This window comes from Tupaia chinensis, unplaced genomic scaffold, assembly GCF_000334495.1.
Source record: "Tupaia chinensis unplaced genomic scaffold, TupChi_1.0 Scaffold144174_1, whole genome shotgun sequence".
Classification (NCBI taxonomy): Eukaryota; Metazoa; Chordata; class Mammalia; order Scandentia; family Tupaiidae; genus Tupaia; species Tupaia belangeri.
This window is the reverse complement of record NW_006204031.1, coordinates 131,731-145,202: the sequence shown is the minus strand read 5'-3', so window position 1 is coordinate 145,202 and position 13,472 is coordinate 131,731. Positions and strand designations below refer to the sequence as shown.

General features: G+C 57.3%; 1 protein-coding gene across 13 annotated transcripts in view; it reads left to right on the top strand.

Moving 5' to 3' along the window:
• LOC102480701 (breast carcinoma-amplified sequence 3) overlaps positions 1 to 9,376 on the top strand; it is a 27,975-nt gene extending 18,599 nt beyond the window's left edge. For 4 of the 13 annotated variants that reach the window (XM_014583251.2, XM_014583256.2, XM_014583252.2 and 1 more), the window contains 3 exons: positions 3,660 to 3,750; positions 7,971 to 8,034; positions 8,544 to 9,376. In XM_014583251.2, coding sequence (XP_014438737.1) covers positions 3,660 to 3,750; positions 7,971 to 8,034; positions 8,544 to 8,576 — 188 coding nt within the window. In that variant the 3' untranslated portion in view covers positions 8,577 to 9,376. Of the gene's footprint in view, positions 1 to 3,071; positions 3,136 to 3,659; positions 3,751 to 7,970; positions 8,035 to 8,543 lie in introns of those variants that run through there. The other 9 variants (XM_014583253.2, XM_027767354.1, XM_014583259.2 and 6 more) reach the window with 4 other exon arrangements.
• The last annotated feature ends 4,096 nt before the right edge of the window (positions 9,377 to 13,472 follow it).

The following is a 13,472-nucleotide window of genomic DNA, read 5'->3' as shown; positions in this document are numbered from 1 at the left end:
GCGCGCTCGGGAAGGCCAGGCAGTGTAGTGGCAAGACACCAGAAGTATGTGGCGTCCGTCAGCCAGGGGCCTGTGCTCAGACGTAGGTGTTAAGCCTGGAGATAAGAGCAGGCCAGAGCTAGCGCTGCTTCTCATCTGCTCGCCGGTTCCAGGATTCCTACAGTCGGGCTGCCAAGGAGCCTTTTCATCCTCAGTCCCTCAGCATGCCTGGGCAGGAACAAACACCTCTGCCAGAGGGCACAGTGACTTCCTTCTCAGTCCCCAACCCCTAGACCTTGCTGCTGGTGGGCAAGAACCCTGGTCTGTCAGCATCTTTGCGAGCTCTGAAGCCAGAGGGAGGTGCCCAAGGAGGAAAGAAGCCCAGGACAGACAGATGGTCGCTTTCGGGTGAGCCTGAGGTGGCAGGAAAAGGGAAGGTGCAAAGGCCTGGCAGCCTCAGAGGTGGGTGTGCTGAGCGCAGAGAAAAGTGAGTCTTCCCTGCAAGCTGCCGCCTTAACTGCTGTGCTTTTAACCTCCTGAAAAGCGCCCCAGGCTGAGGCTGGCTCCAGCCCACAGTGTGGTCTCTGACAGGGCTGTCAGGGTTGCAGAGGGTTTTAGGGTTTTCTCAGCCAGCGCCATCAAGGTCTCCGTCCACAGGCTTCCACCTCAGCCACACTCTGGAGGACAAAGTCTTCCCAGGTCTAAGCCTGGTGTAAGAGCAGCCTACCCTAGCCAGAGCTGCCAGGGCCACCTCCCAGATTGCATTTGGGCCATCTCTCCAGGTTCCAGCACCAGGAAACTGCCAACTCTGCTTAGTACCAGAAGATGATCCAAACCCATCCTCTCTCCCAGCCTGTCTCTTACCAAGCTCCATTTTGCAGAGTTGGTCCCGGGTCCTGTTTGCAGGACCCTTGCTGGCAAAGTAGATTGCTTGAGGATGGCCCCATTCAGATCAATTTATAGCAGTCCTGTGGTCCCCTGGCCTCCTCCCTATTTATCCCATCAAGGGGAAATGCTAAAAAATCCTGAATCACCTAATGAGAGGATTCAAAACGCATACATCTGACTCCTCACCCCAGGCCCCACAAGCAGGGGCCAGAAATCTTCTCTGTGTGTTGCACCCTCCTCCGAACAGGCGCCTGGCAAGATGGGGCAGTTGGGAGGCTGCTCCGGGCCATGTGGCCCTCCACTTCCCTGACAGCCCCGGGAGCTCACCCAGGCAAGGGTCTTAACCATAGCCCCTGCTAATGTGGGAGAACTGGGAGGTGGATGCAGGGGGGGAAATCAATGCATGTCAACAGGGTTGGAAATTTATTTTCCATCTTGGAAGAGGGTATTTGCAAAGAGGTAAGGAGAGAAATGAAAAGCCGTAAACACATATCTGCCATCTTCCTCCTGGGCCATTTCTTGATTAAAAAGAAAGAAATCCTTCCTAAGCTACAGTGGAGGCCAAGCTGGTAGAGGCCTAGATGGCAAAGACACCTGCTGGGAAGGGAGGCTGGAGCAGGCCCCTGAAGTCCTGTGGATAATCACAGCAGACTAATCCCATCGCAGCAGGAGTGGTAACTCACGTTCGCTGACTGGAAGCTCCAGGCACCTTGCGATGCCCCTGCGTGCTTTATTCCGTCTCCTTCTTACAGCCAGGCTGTGAAACAGACATTGTTATTCTCAACATTCAGGAACCTGAGGCACCGAGTTGGACCAACTTGCCCAAAGTCTGCCTGGTGGCAGCTGGCCAGCGCCTGTGCTCTTGAACACGTCCCTAAACTGCCTGCACCAGCTGGGCAGAGGCCGCCCTGGGCCTTCGTGCTCTCTGAGGCGGGAGGCCTTCTTCCTTCTTGCTGCCGGCAGTGGGCAGAGCTGCGGTGCAGGGCCAGGCTCCACCCTGAGGTCTAATCCTACACCTACCAGGCGGCTTGGGTGGTTAGCTTGGGATGGGGATGTGATTCAGCCGACTGATAAAAGCACCCTGCTAATCCCCTCGGTGAGCGGCATCTTGACACACGTAAGAGCACAGAAGCTGGAGCCTCCCAGAAAGCCGCAGGTTGGGGTGCCAGGGCTGCGCAGGGGCCGATCAGCACCCTGGCTCCCTCTTCCCTAACATAGTCACACGGCGCTGCCCTCGCTGACCCCGCTCAGGTCCCAGAAACAGGCCTGCCTCTGAGTCCCTGAACCCAGGCTGTCCACAGTGCCCCCACCTGCTGGAAGCCAGAGGTGCTCCCCTCAGTGTCTGCAAAAGTCCAGAGGGACCTCCCTGCCGGCCCATATGCAGTAAGAGAACGCCAGGCCCTAAGCAGGACTTCCAGGCCTTCTGCTGGGGACTTCCCCAAGTCTCATTGGCCCCGTGCCCTCAGCATCACCCCTCCGCAGGGAAGGGGAAAACCAGCCCGTGACCTTTAGTGAAATGACCAATGTGTGAGAGGAGCCTCTGACCAGCCTGTGCCCAGCACCGATCTACCCCTCACCTCCTGCCCACAGCTCCCAGGAGCTCCCGAGCTCTGCAGCTCATGCCTTGGCAAAGGGGCCAAGGTGCCCCCTGTGGAACCAGAGGCAAGGGCTGCTTCTGCCCAGCCCAGATGGAAGGAGCCCAAGGCTGGGGACAGCTGAGCCCTGCCCCCACAGACTGAATCTCCCTGCGCTACGCTCCCAGTATTCCAGGCCTTTCTCCCTGACAAGGCCAGCTACCTCTTTGAGCCCCCTCCTTTGAGTTTTGACAGGCTCCATGTGGAGTAGGGATGAGGCTCCTCCTTTCTAGTTGCTGCTCACTGGGCCACCCGTGCCCCTGGGGCTTGCTGAGCCTGCACACGGCATAGGGGGCGGCTGTGGGGGCAGCGGCATCTTAGTGATCCTGGAGCTGCTGACGTCCGTAGCCACCCCAGCACCTCTTCTGTCTCAGGTGGGGCCTTACCAGGGCTATGGCTTCTCCTTCCCCTCAGCGTTGCCATCCACAAGGTGAGGCTGCAGTGCCCCAGGGGCACCAAGTCCCTGGACACTGTGAGGTCACAAGAAGATTATCTTCTGCCTCTGTCCAGCCACTCTCATGGGCTGGAGAACAACCTCTTCTAGAGCCCCCCCCCTTTCCCGCCAACCACCATCCACAGACTAAGGGATAGCGGGGAGGCTGCAGGAGTGCTCCCCTAGTTCCTGCTGCACTCGGTACCTCCTCCTGGGCCCCGGCGGGTTTCTGGCAGGCTTGCCCCACAGGTCACCTCCACTACAGGAGAGCTGCCCAGGCCTAAGGGGCTCGGGATGGGAGAGGAGGAGGACAGCCAGAGCTGAGCCACTGAGTCAGAGTCTGGAGGTGTCCCTGAAAACCAGCCGTTGCCCTCTCCCCTCCTCACCTGCATGGGGCCCCATCTGGCACTGCATGTAGGTCCCCGTCCCTGCCCCTCTCCCAGCTGTCCCTTGTGTTAAGTGTGAGTCCTCTTCCCTCCCTCATGCTGAAGAGGGTCCTGGCTCCATCACAGCAGTGCCATCTCGGGGACCCTCACAAATGGCCAGGCCCCAACCCCTACACACGCATGTCACTGTCCTCCTGACTGGGATGCAAGCTTCCCTTCCTGCCAGTGTGACACCTGTGCCTCCTCACACCCTCCACCTGCTTGCAGAGATCAGTGTACTTCTCAATCATTGTCCATATCTTTTCCAAAAAGATTCCTCAATGCTTTTCTTTTCAAAAGGGAAAAAAAAAGGAAAAAAAAAACAATGCCAACAGCCCAGCGTCCGTGAGCAACCCAACAGTAACAAAGCATGCGTTCGGGATGGAGGAAGGTAAGGCCGCACCTTTCCATTTGCCGCTTGCTCCTGGGCTGGGCGGCTGGGATAACCTGAAGGGAGAACCTGTGTGCACCCCTCCTCCACCTCCCCTTCCCTCTCACTTCTTGTTCTGTCTGCAGTGGGGAAGGAGAAAAGGGTTGGACAGAAGGCATGTGGCCGAGGACCCAGGGACAGCCAGGCCCCGGGTTCTTTTACTGTTAGTCCATGCCGAAGATTGAGCTCCCACCTCTCACTGCATCATTCATTCATTCATTCAAGAAATGTCTTTTGAGCATCATTTTCCAGGCCCTCTGATTGCCACTAGAATACAGAGATAAGGCTCAGAAGCCACTCCTGAGGGGAGGGGCCCCTGCCTGGACAGGGAGACACGCATGTGAGTGTAAAAGGGCCTGGACTAAGGCAGCAGTACTTGGGGCCTGGCTGGCTCTGCCTGGGGACCAGTCCATCGGGGAGAGACGCCTGTGCTGTGCTCTGGAAGATGAAGAGGCAGGCTAGGACTCCCTGGAAAGGCTTTTCAGCTGGGGGTTGTTACATGAGCACAGGCCCCAGCACCTAAAGCATTCTGGACAGACCCCCGAACTACACAGTTTCGGTACTTTGGTTCCGCAGCTATAACGGTTAACGTTACACTAGTGACATGGGGCCTGGGAGAAAGGCTTCAGAAGGTCACTTTGCAGTGCTGGAGAGTTTAGAACTTATTCTGGGAAACTTTGGCAGTCATTGAAGGTGTTTAAGCAGAGGAAATGCAAGATGGGTTTTGTGTTGTGGACGGACCACACTGGCTTTGGTATGGGAGAGGTGAACTGGAGGGTGGGGAGGTCGGGAGGTCGAACTAGGGCAGTGGCCAGGGTGGACATACAGGAGGTAAACTCAGCAGAGCCTCGGTTACCCCGGGACATGGAGGGAGAACCCTGCCTGCTTACCCAGACTACCTGGTGGAAAGAAGATACGAGTAGGGCAGCTTAGGCAACACCCCGCCTCCAAGAGCAGCACTTCATCTTGCGAACCCCCTGACAACTGTCCCTGCACTGTCACGTGATAGGATGGGAAGCATCCACCCAGACCTGTGTGCTGGGGTCACTGAGGCTGCTGGGGGTGTTGCTGGTGGTCTGCGCCAACGGGCAGTGTGGGTGCCATGCTTGGTCCCCGGCTCTGGTTTCCTCAGCTCCCTTGGCAGTGTGGATGTGTTGGCATTTTGCAACAAGACCATTGGGCTGTCCCTCTGCTTTGGAAAGGGGCCCAGCCTTTACCAGTGGCCTTTTCTGCTCCTTCATCTGGGGCTTTTTTCCTTGGGCCTTGGTTTCCAGAGCCTAGGGTTGGGCTGTCCCTCTGCTTTGGAAAGGGGCCCAGCCTTTACCAGTGGCCTTTTCTGCTCCTTCATCTGGGGCTTTTTTCCTTGGGCCTGGTGTCCAGAGCCTAAGGAAGCCCCTGCTTTTCTTGCTACTGCTGGTGCTCTCTCCTGCCCGCCTGGCCCTGCTGTCAGCGCCCCCTAGTGCCAGGACGGCCTTGCATGAGGGCAAGGGCTTCTGAGAGCAAACCGGACCTCAGAGATCTCCCACAAACTCCTTGGCTTGCTTGTGGGGAAAGAAGGGAATGGAGAGATCTCTCTTGGAGTTTGAAGCTTTCATGTAGAATTCCCAGGGTCTACTCTTGCTTTCTCATCCTCCTCCTCATGGAATGGCTTGTATCCCCATATTGGGCGGATACTGAAGAATGAGCGTCCATGCCGAAGATTGAGCTCCCACCTCTCACTGCATCATTCATTCATTCATTCAAGAAATGTCTTTTGAGCATCATTTTCCAGGCCCTCTGATTGCCACTAGAATACAGAGATAAGGCTCAGAAGCCACTCCTGAGGGGAGGGGCCCCTGCCTGGACAGGGAGACACGCATGTGAGTGTAAAAGGGCCTGGACTAAGGCAGCAGTACTTGGGGCCTGGCTGGCTCTGCCTGGGGACCAGTCCATCGGGGAGAGACGCCTGTGCTGTGCTCTGGAAGATGAAGAGGCAGGCTAGGACTCCCTGGAAAGGCTTTTCAGCTGGGGGTTGTTACATGAGCACAGGCCCCAGCACCTAAAGCATTCTGGACAGACCCCCGAACTACACAGTTTCGGTACTTTGGTTCCGCAGCTATAACGGTTAACGTTACACTAGTGACATGGGGCCTGGGAGAAAGGCTTCAGAAGGTCACTTTGCAGTGCTGGAGAGTTTAGAACTTATTCTGGGAAACTTTGGCAGTCATTGAAGGTGTTTAAGCAGAGGAAATGCAAGATGGGTTTTGTGTTGTGGACGGACCACACTGGCTTTGGTATGGGAGAGGTGAACTGGAGGGTGGGGAGGTCGGGAGGTCGAACTAGGGCAGTGGCCAGGGTGGACATACAGGAGGTAAACTCAGCAGAGCCTCGGTTACCCCGGGACATGGAGGGAGAACCCTGCCTGCTTACCCAGACTACCTGGTGGAAAGAAGATACGAGTAGGGCAGCTTAGGCAACACCCCGCCTCCAAGAGCAGCACTTCATCTTGCGAACCCCCTGACAACTGTCCCTGCACTGTCACGTGATAGGATGGGAAGCATCCACCCAGACCTGTGTGCTGGGGTCACTGAGGCTGCTGGGGGTGTTGCTGGTGGTCTGCGCCAACGGGCAGTGTGGGTGCCATGCTTGGTCCCCGGCTCTGGTTTCCTCAGCTCCCTTGGCAGTGTGGATGTGTTGGCATTTTGCAACAAGACCATTGGGCTGTCCCTCTGCTTTGGAAAGGGGCCCAGCCTTTACCAGTGGCCTTTTCTGCTCCTTCATCTGGGGCTTTTTTCCTTGGGCCTGGTGTCCAGAGCCTAAGGAAGCCCCTGCTTTTCTTGCTACTGCTGGTGCTCTCTCCTGCCCGCCTGGCCCTGCTGTCAGCGCCCCCTAGTGCCAGGACGGCCTTGCATGAGGGCAAGGGCTTCTGAGAGCAAACCGGACCTCAGAGATCTCCCACAAACTCCTTGGCTTGCTTGTGGGGAAAGAAGGGAATGGAGAGATCTCTCTTGGAGTTTGAAGCTTTCATGTAGAATTCCCAGGGTCTACTCTTGCTTTCTCATCCTCCTCCTCATGGAATGGCTTGTATCCCCATATTGGGCGGATACTGAAGAATGAGCAGGAGAGAAGAGAGCCCAGCCAGCTGCTGCCTGCCTTGTTTTCTACCCAAATCCGGATAACTCTTGATTTTCCCAGGTCTAAGACCCGACAGGACAGCCAGTGTGTCTCTTGGAGATCAGAAGCCATAGCCAGGTCCTCAGCCTGTGTCTGCAGTGTCCCCTTCCCTCCTTCCTCTGACCCCACTCTACTGAGAGGTTCTGGTGTTCAGGCACATCCATCTAACCTGGGCCCAGGCCCCTCACACCTGGACCCAGGCACCTGCCTTTTCCCTGCCCCATCCTATGGCTGCTGCTCGTGGGCAACCTTAGTGCTTCAGGGGTGGCCTACAAGGAGTGGGGGCCATGGTTAGCTCCAGCCTGGTTGGTGATAGCCAGCTCGGGAGTTAAGGCCATGACCTACTCATTCCCTAACCAAAGCCAGTTGTGCTGTGTGTGTATGGTGGGGGGCCTGGGAGCACTGCGGGCAGCACCAAAAGGTCTCGGGCCCAACCAGACTGAGTGTGCTATTTCAGCATGCCCTGCTATTTCAAACAGCTGCTGAAAGACCCTGCACTCCGAGGCAGACAGGCAAGGCCCCCTCAGACACAGGCATACCTGGGAGAAGGCTAGGTTGCAGGGCACCACGGCTCAGCTTGGGGTAGATTCCAGGGACAGCCCAGGGATGTGTGTGCCCATACCTCAGAGGCCGCTCCAAGGGACTGAAAAGGAATGGGAACTGGCCAACTTTAAGAAGCCAAGAAGTGATTCCTCCTTTCTCACCTTCAGTGAGCAGGGAATTCTATTAGTCCACCCATCCCGGCACCCACTATGAGTCAAGAGGTGATGGAGCAGTTAAAGTGCCCATAGCTGTGAGACGGGTCAAGTTGCCATATCCAAGATGGCTTCATGGATGTTCAGGAGCCAGGGAAGGGAAGGAGGAGAGGGTGGGAGCCTCCCTGCCTGCTTCACGGGTTGACTCAGCATTCTGAGGGGCCTCCAGGAGACTGGGGCTAAGAGGAAGGGAGGAAGGAGGCACTCTAGGCAAGCAGGGACCCTCTTTCCACTAAAGCAAATTCCCCTCAAGCCAATCACTCTCTCCTGCAGGGAAACAAGACACTTGCCAGGAGGTACCAAGGATAAACCAAAGTCCGGCCAGCAGGCAGATTGGGTGAGGAGTGAGCAAATGAGAGGGTTCCAGGCTGGAGCCCCGGGCACAGACGGGCCAGGAGAGGGATGGGCCAGGCAGGGCAGCTGTGTCCTTCTTGTGTCTCAGCTTCTCCCACCTGTCTCACCTGGAGATCCGAGACAGGAGACTGTGGAGTGGGTGAGCACACTGGCCGAGCACGAGCATGTGAGCAGGTGCAGGTCAGTGCCCAGGAAGAGCCATGTCGCCCCGATAGGTCATCCAGGGCCATACTTCCGGCCTGAGGGCTGCCTCACAATGAGAGAGACCACGTCTAAAACTGGACTGTACCAGCCAACAGGGCTTCTCTCTGCCCCGGCTGAGCCTCCCTGTGACCTGAGCTGCCACCTACCCATCTGGGGAGCAGGGGGGGCATGCCCCTGCCAAAGGATGTAAGGAACCCAGAATGGCGCCTCGAGGCTGCCAGCCTGGCCCAGGGCGTGCACCACCCCAGACCCTGCTCTAACCAAGCCTGGCTCTCTCCTGTCTTGCAGAACTTCAGCGAGAGGGAAGCATCGAGACTCTGAGTAACAGCTCAGGTTCCACCAGCGGCAGCATCCCAAGAAACTTTGATGGTTACCGATCTCCACTTCCCACCAATGAGAGTCAGCCCCTCAGCCTCTTCCCCACCGGATTCCCGTAGTACCAGCCACCTGCTTCCAACCGGCCGGCCTACTCACCTGCTGGGGGGTGGACGAGATGCCCTCTCTGGTCCCGCTCTTCAGTCTCTGCTCCTCTTTCATCAACCGCCTTCCCTAAGCTTAGTGACAGCAGCCACCCATGCCCCCTCAGATGAGAGGAGACCCTTCTCCTAAGCACCCCAGCATACCCTGACCTCTACCATACCTGCCAGTGGGGGCTGTGGCCAAGAGAGACTGCCAGCGCTCAGTCCCCTTCCCCGTTTGCACATGACATTCTGCATTGGATCTGCTTTTGTATTTTCTAACTCATACTCACAGGGGCCTGGAACAGTGGCCAGGTCTTGGGTCCTAGGTGGGGAGAGGGTGGATAGTCCAGCCAGGTATTTTGACCCTGAGTGGACAGGCTCCACCCCAACCCACTTCTGGCTGTGACACATACCGCCCCTAGCTTCCCTTAGTCGGCCCCCCTCCAGCCTCGGGTACACTGAGGCCCAGCGTATTAGGGAAGAAGAAGGAAGGAGAAGCTTCCCCATCTTTGTTTCCCCGTGAGCTCGTGGGAAGAATCTGTCTTTTCTTTAAGCCCTTTTACCCCGGTCTCGTACTGTTCAGTGAAGGAAACCGTGGTTACCGAGGCCCTGTCAAAAGTGCACGTCTTGTACAATAAATCACGCTGCGATTGGTGTCCACCCCTGAGTTGCTGTGGTGGGGGTCCTCTCAAACGCCGAACAGAATCTGGTGGGCCTGACTGTGTAGCTCTGAACACCCCCGCCCCATGTGTGCAACTGAGTAGCGAACCAGTGGGAGTGGGAGAGGAAAGAGAAGGACAATTTTTGTTCTAGAATTTGGAACAAAAGTCCACTCACCAAGCCTCTTGCCTGTTACCAGAGGCAGTGAGTTTGGGGGTACCACAGACTTGGACCTTCCTGGTTTTGGCAGTCAAGGCTATTTAGACCTTTGACATGTGCTGGTGGGTTGCTCGTGGGAAGGAGAGTTTGACAAAGCCTCTGGGTTTATTCTGGGGCACCTTAAGTGCCTCTGTAGACAGAGGGCTGTCAGGCGAAAGTGGGGATCTGTGAAACCCAGCTGGAGCCTTGGACGACATGCTTCATTCTGTTCTCTCCCTCCTCCCATTTCTGGACCTAAAGTGAACAGCAAAGGGAGCCAAAAAGTGTGTTGAGCAGGAAGGAGACTGTTGGTTCTAGTCCCCCTTCCCCAGCCCACCTTTCCCAGAGACCCCAAGCATCCTTAGGGGATTGAAGGAAACCCACTGAGCCAGGTGTGGTTTGGGCGAAGTTTAATAGACAGCCATAGAAGAGTTCACAGGTAAGCAGACCTTCCCATCCGGCCTCGCAGCCAGAGCTAGGGCAGTCCCCGAGACCCCTGTCCCCTTTACACACATTCCATCCCATCCCTGGCGCCTGAGAAGAGATGCAGTCTCAGTTCTCTCCTTCAGTCAGTTGGGCATGTTGAGAGAAGGGGACCTGAATCACACTAGGCCCCGTAGGCTAGGCTGAGAAGAAAGTCCTGCACAGGGTGGCCTAAGCCAGTCCCTCCTGCCTGGGCACCTGCAAGGTGAAATCACGTGCCAGAGTGAGGCGTGCTGGGAACAGAGCCTGGGTACAGCCAGTGGGGCTATGAGAGGGGAAGCAGCTTTTTTCCGTTTGGCTGAGCTGGAGGCATTGATGTGCCAGCACTAACTCCAGCCCTCAGCTGGAGCAGTGTTTCAGTCAAAGGGGGCAGTATTCCTGTAGTCCCAGCTACTCGGGAGACTGAGGCAAGAGGATTGCAGCTTGAAGGCCAGCCTGGACAGTATAGCAAGAACCTGTCTCTAACACCCACTTTGTTTTATTAGGAGGGGAGGAGTCAGGAAGGAGGGTGCTACCAGCCTGTCGGTGCATGCTGCCCATGGCCAAGCTCCCTGGGAATGGGTCCAGAAGCTCGCGGAAGCATGAGCCCCTCTGAACCCACCCTCAAGCACGTGGATGGGGCAGACTTGCAGCCAGAGCTCTCAGCCATGTAGGGAGCCATCCTGCAGCTTAGACTCAGGAGGCCTCCTTGGCCCAGCCCTTCCCCTCTGTGGGGGTCAAGCAGCTGTAGTCTCCTTCAGTCAGGGAAAGTGGTGGGTGTAGGGCTGGACTGGCCGGCTGAGCTTGCAGGACAATCTGGTTATTCATCTGCTCGCAGTCAGGGCAACTCTTTGAGTATGTGGGGGAAGGGTGAGGATAAGAGAGGCCAGATAAGCTGGCCCCATGGCGGCTGCCACTGGAGCTCAGGTTATCAGAAAGGCCTTGGGGCTGGCCCCCGGCTAATTGGGGAGGTTATAGACCCTGCCAGAGCCTGTAATCAGCTGGAAGTGAGAACTGGGCCCCAGGGTGGGAGACCTTACTGCCCACTAGCCCTGGAGCAGCCAGCCACCTGTCCTCTACAGAAAATACGCAGGGCCACCTCCACCTCATCCCCAGCACCTCAGAGATCATCAGAACAGGAATCTAACGGTGACTGGACCAGGTGACCTTGAGAAAGGCATGTGACCTTCCTGATTTTCACAGCGCTACCTCTCAATGGACTCCCTCAGTTTGATGAAAAATATCTTCATGGTCTGGAAAGGCTACTGGGAGTTGGGGTGGCAACTTGAAGAGGTAGGGCACTGTCTAGGATTGATTTGAGGAGAGACCCAGTGGCCCTAAGACAAACTTAGGCACACAAACGCTAGCCAGGCCAAGCAACCACCAGTCCAGATTTGGAGGTGGTTTCTCAGTGCCAAGTTTTGATTTTCACAGGTAGAGACTCTAAAGGAGACAGTACCTTTGCACACTGTCCAGGCATCATTTTGCAGAAGACAAGCCTGATCCCAGAAAAGGGCAGAGCCTCCCTCAAGGTCAGGAAGTCCCTTCGCTAGCCAGCCGACCCTCTGTACTGCTTCACATACTCTACCCAGTTCCCTTAGAGGGGCCTGAATCAAAGCTGACCTCCTTGTCCTGTGCCACCACACAAACAGGATTCTGGTCCCACTGACCTCCATGCTGTCCTTGTCTCCATGTAACTAGAAAGGCAGGCCCCTCCTGCTTCTAGCTCTCGGGGGCAAAGGGGAAAAGGACCTGCCTGTCTTGTGTTCAAAGCCAGAGCCCACCTGAGGCAGAGGCCCTGGAGCCCAGTACCAGTCCCACCTTGCTGTGTGAGCAGGGGTAGGTCCACAGCAATGGATCACTACCTTCTAAGGAGTAGATGGATTTGGGCTTGCTTTCCTAAGGTCCCAGGGTCCCCTTCCAGCTGTGCCGCCAGTAGCTTTTGGCTTTGGGTAAATTACTGCACCTCTGGGCTTTGGGGTCCTCTCCCTTTAGAGAGAGGAGCATGCCCTGCTCAGTGAAATGACAGAGCTATAGGAAACTGTTAGGTCAGAAAGGCAAAAGCACAGAGGCAGCCAGGTAGCTCCTGGCCAGGAAACAGGGACGGCAGATGCCAAGCAGCTGGAGCTGGGATTGTGGCATGTTCTCCCCAGAGCTGCTCCAGGGAATCCTGGCCTGCGCCCTGCAAGAGCATTTCTGGAAGTGAATCAGGAAGAGCCTAGTGAGCCCATAGGCCAGCTCTGCCCCTTCGTCCCAGATGGGCCCATCCTAGAGGCCCTTCCCCATGCTACTCAAACTCCTATGATCACAGATAGCCACACCCAGGATCCCACACCTGTGCCCATCCACACATATACAGGCAGATTCACAGCTGTGAACCTCACTTCTGCTGACACCTGTGTCCCAACAAGACAGCTGTGACCTGAATAACCTTGGGCCCAGAGCAGTGAGTAATCTGGAGCTGCCAGGGTCACAAGAGCTCCCAAACTGAAGTTCTGGGGACCAGGCACAGCTGGCCAGAGCTACTTGCAGCTTCAGATGCAAAGTGTCACCCGTCAGGGACCAAGTCGCCTAGGCCCCGCAGTTATCAGGCTCAGGCTGAGCTTTGCCTTCCCATCAGTCTGGAAGACAAAGGACAGGGCCACAGGGCCTGGCTGGGGCGCACTTCCTGGGACCTAACTGGAGGAAGCGGCCGCACCACGGGTTGGAGCAAAGCCGAGGCCACCCCGCGACCAGAAGGGGGTCTGGCCTCCATCTCTCCTTGAGTACCCCACCCCATTCTGCCAGTTGGCCCGACCCTGCGCGGAGTAATTGGGGCGGGAGGCGACCGGCGGGCTGCGGCTCCAGAGAGACTGCGCGCCTGTCAGCCGCAATTTGTTTAAGTGGACGGGACAGGCAGGGCCGCTGCGGGCTGGGGTCACCTAGGCCGCGGCCTCCACCCCAGTCAGACCCGGGACCGCGGGGGAGCGCGGCCCGGCCGCTAAACCGGGATGGCTGGCGCCAAGGCTCTGGGAGGCGCTGGGCCGGCTGAGAAACGGTGGATGGGAAGTGTCTTCATTCACCCACACACACAGGTCACGATGGGGACGTTTGCTCCCAGTGGCAGCCCCACCACCGGTCAGACACACCCCCCCACCGGTCGGGCACGGGGCCCCAGCCTGGACACACGCACATCCCACCGAGCGCGGGTACCAGGCTCGCACCAGCGGCCTGTCACTCTCACGCACGTCGGTCCCGTCGGCCACGTGGCCACACATCCCGGGCGTTCCCGCCAGCCACTTCCACGCCAGAAGACACCAGCGGGGAGCCCTGCGACCTTGTGGCGCAATCCGGGGAAGGTCCCGGCAATGTCCCTTGACCCTGCGGGAGGGTACAGGGCCACGGAAGGAGGCCGCAGAGAGGCTGGGGCAGCAGCCCCGCCTGACCTGGTCGTGGC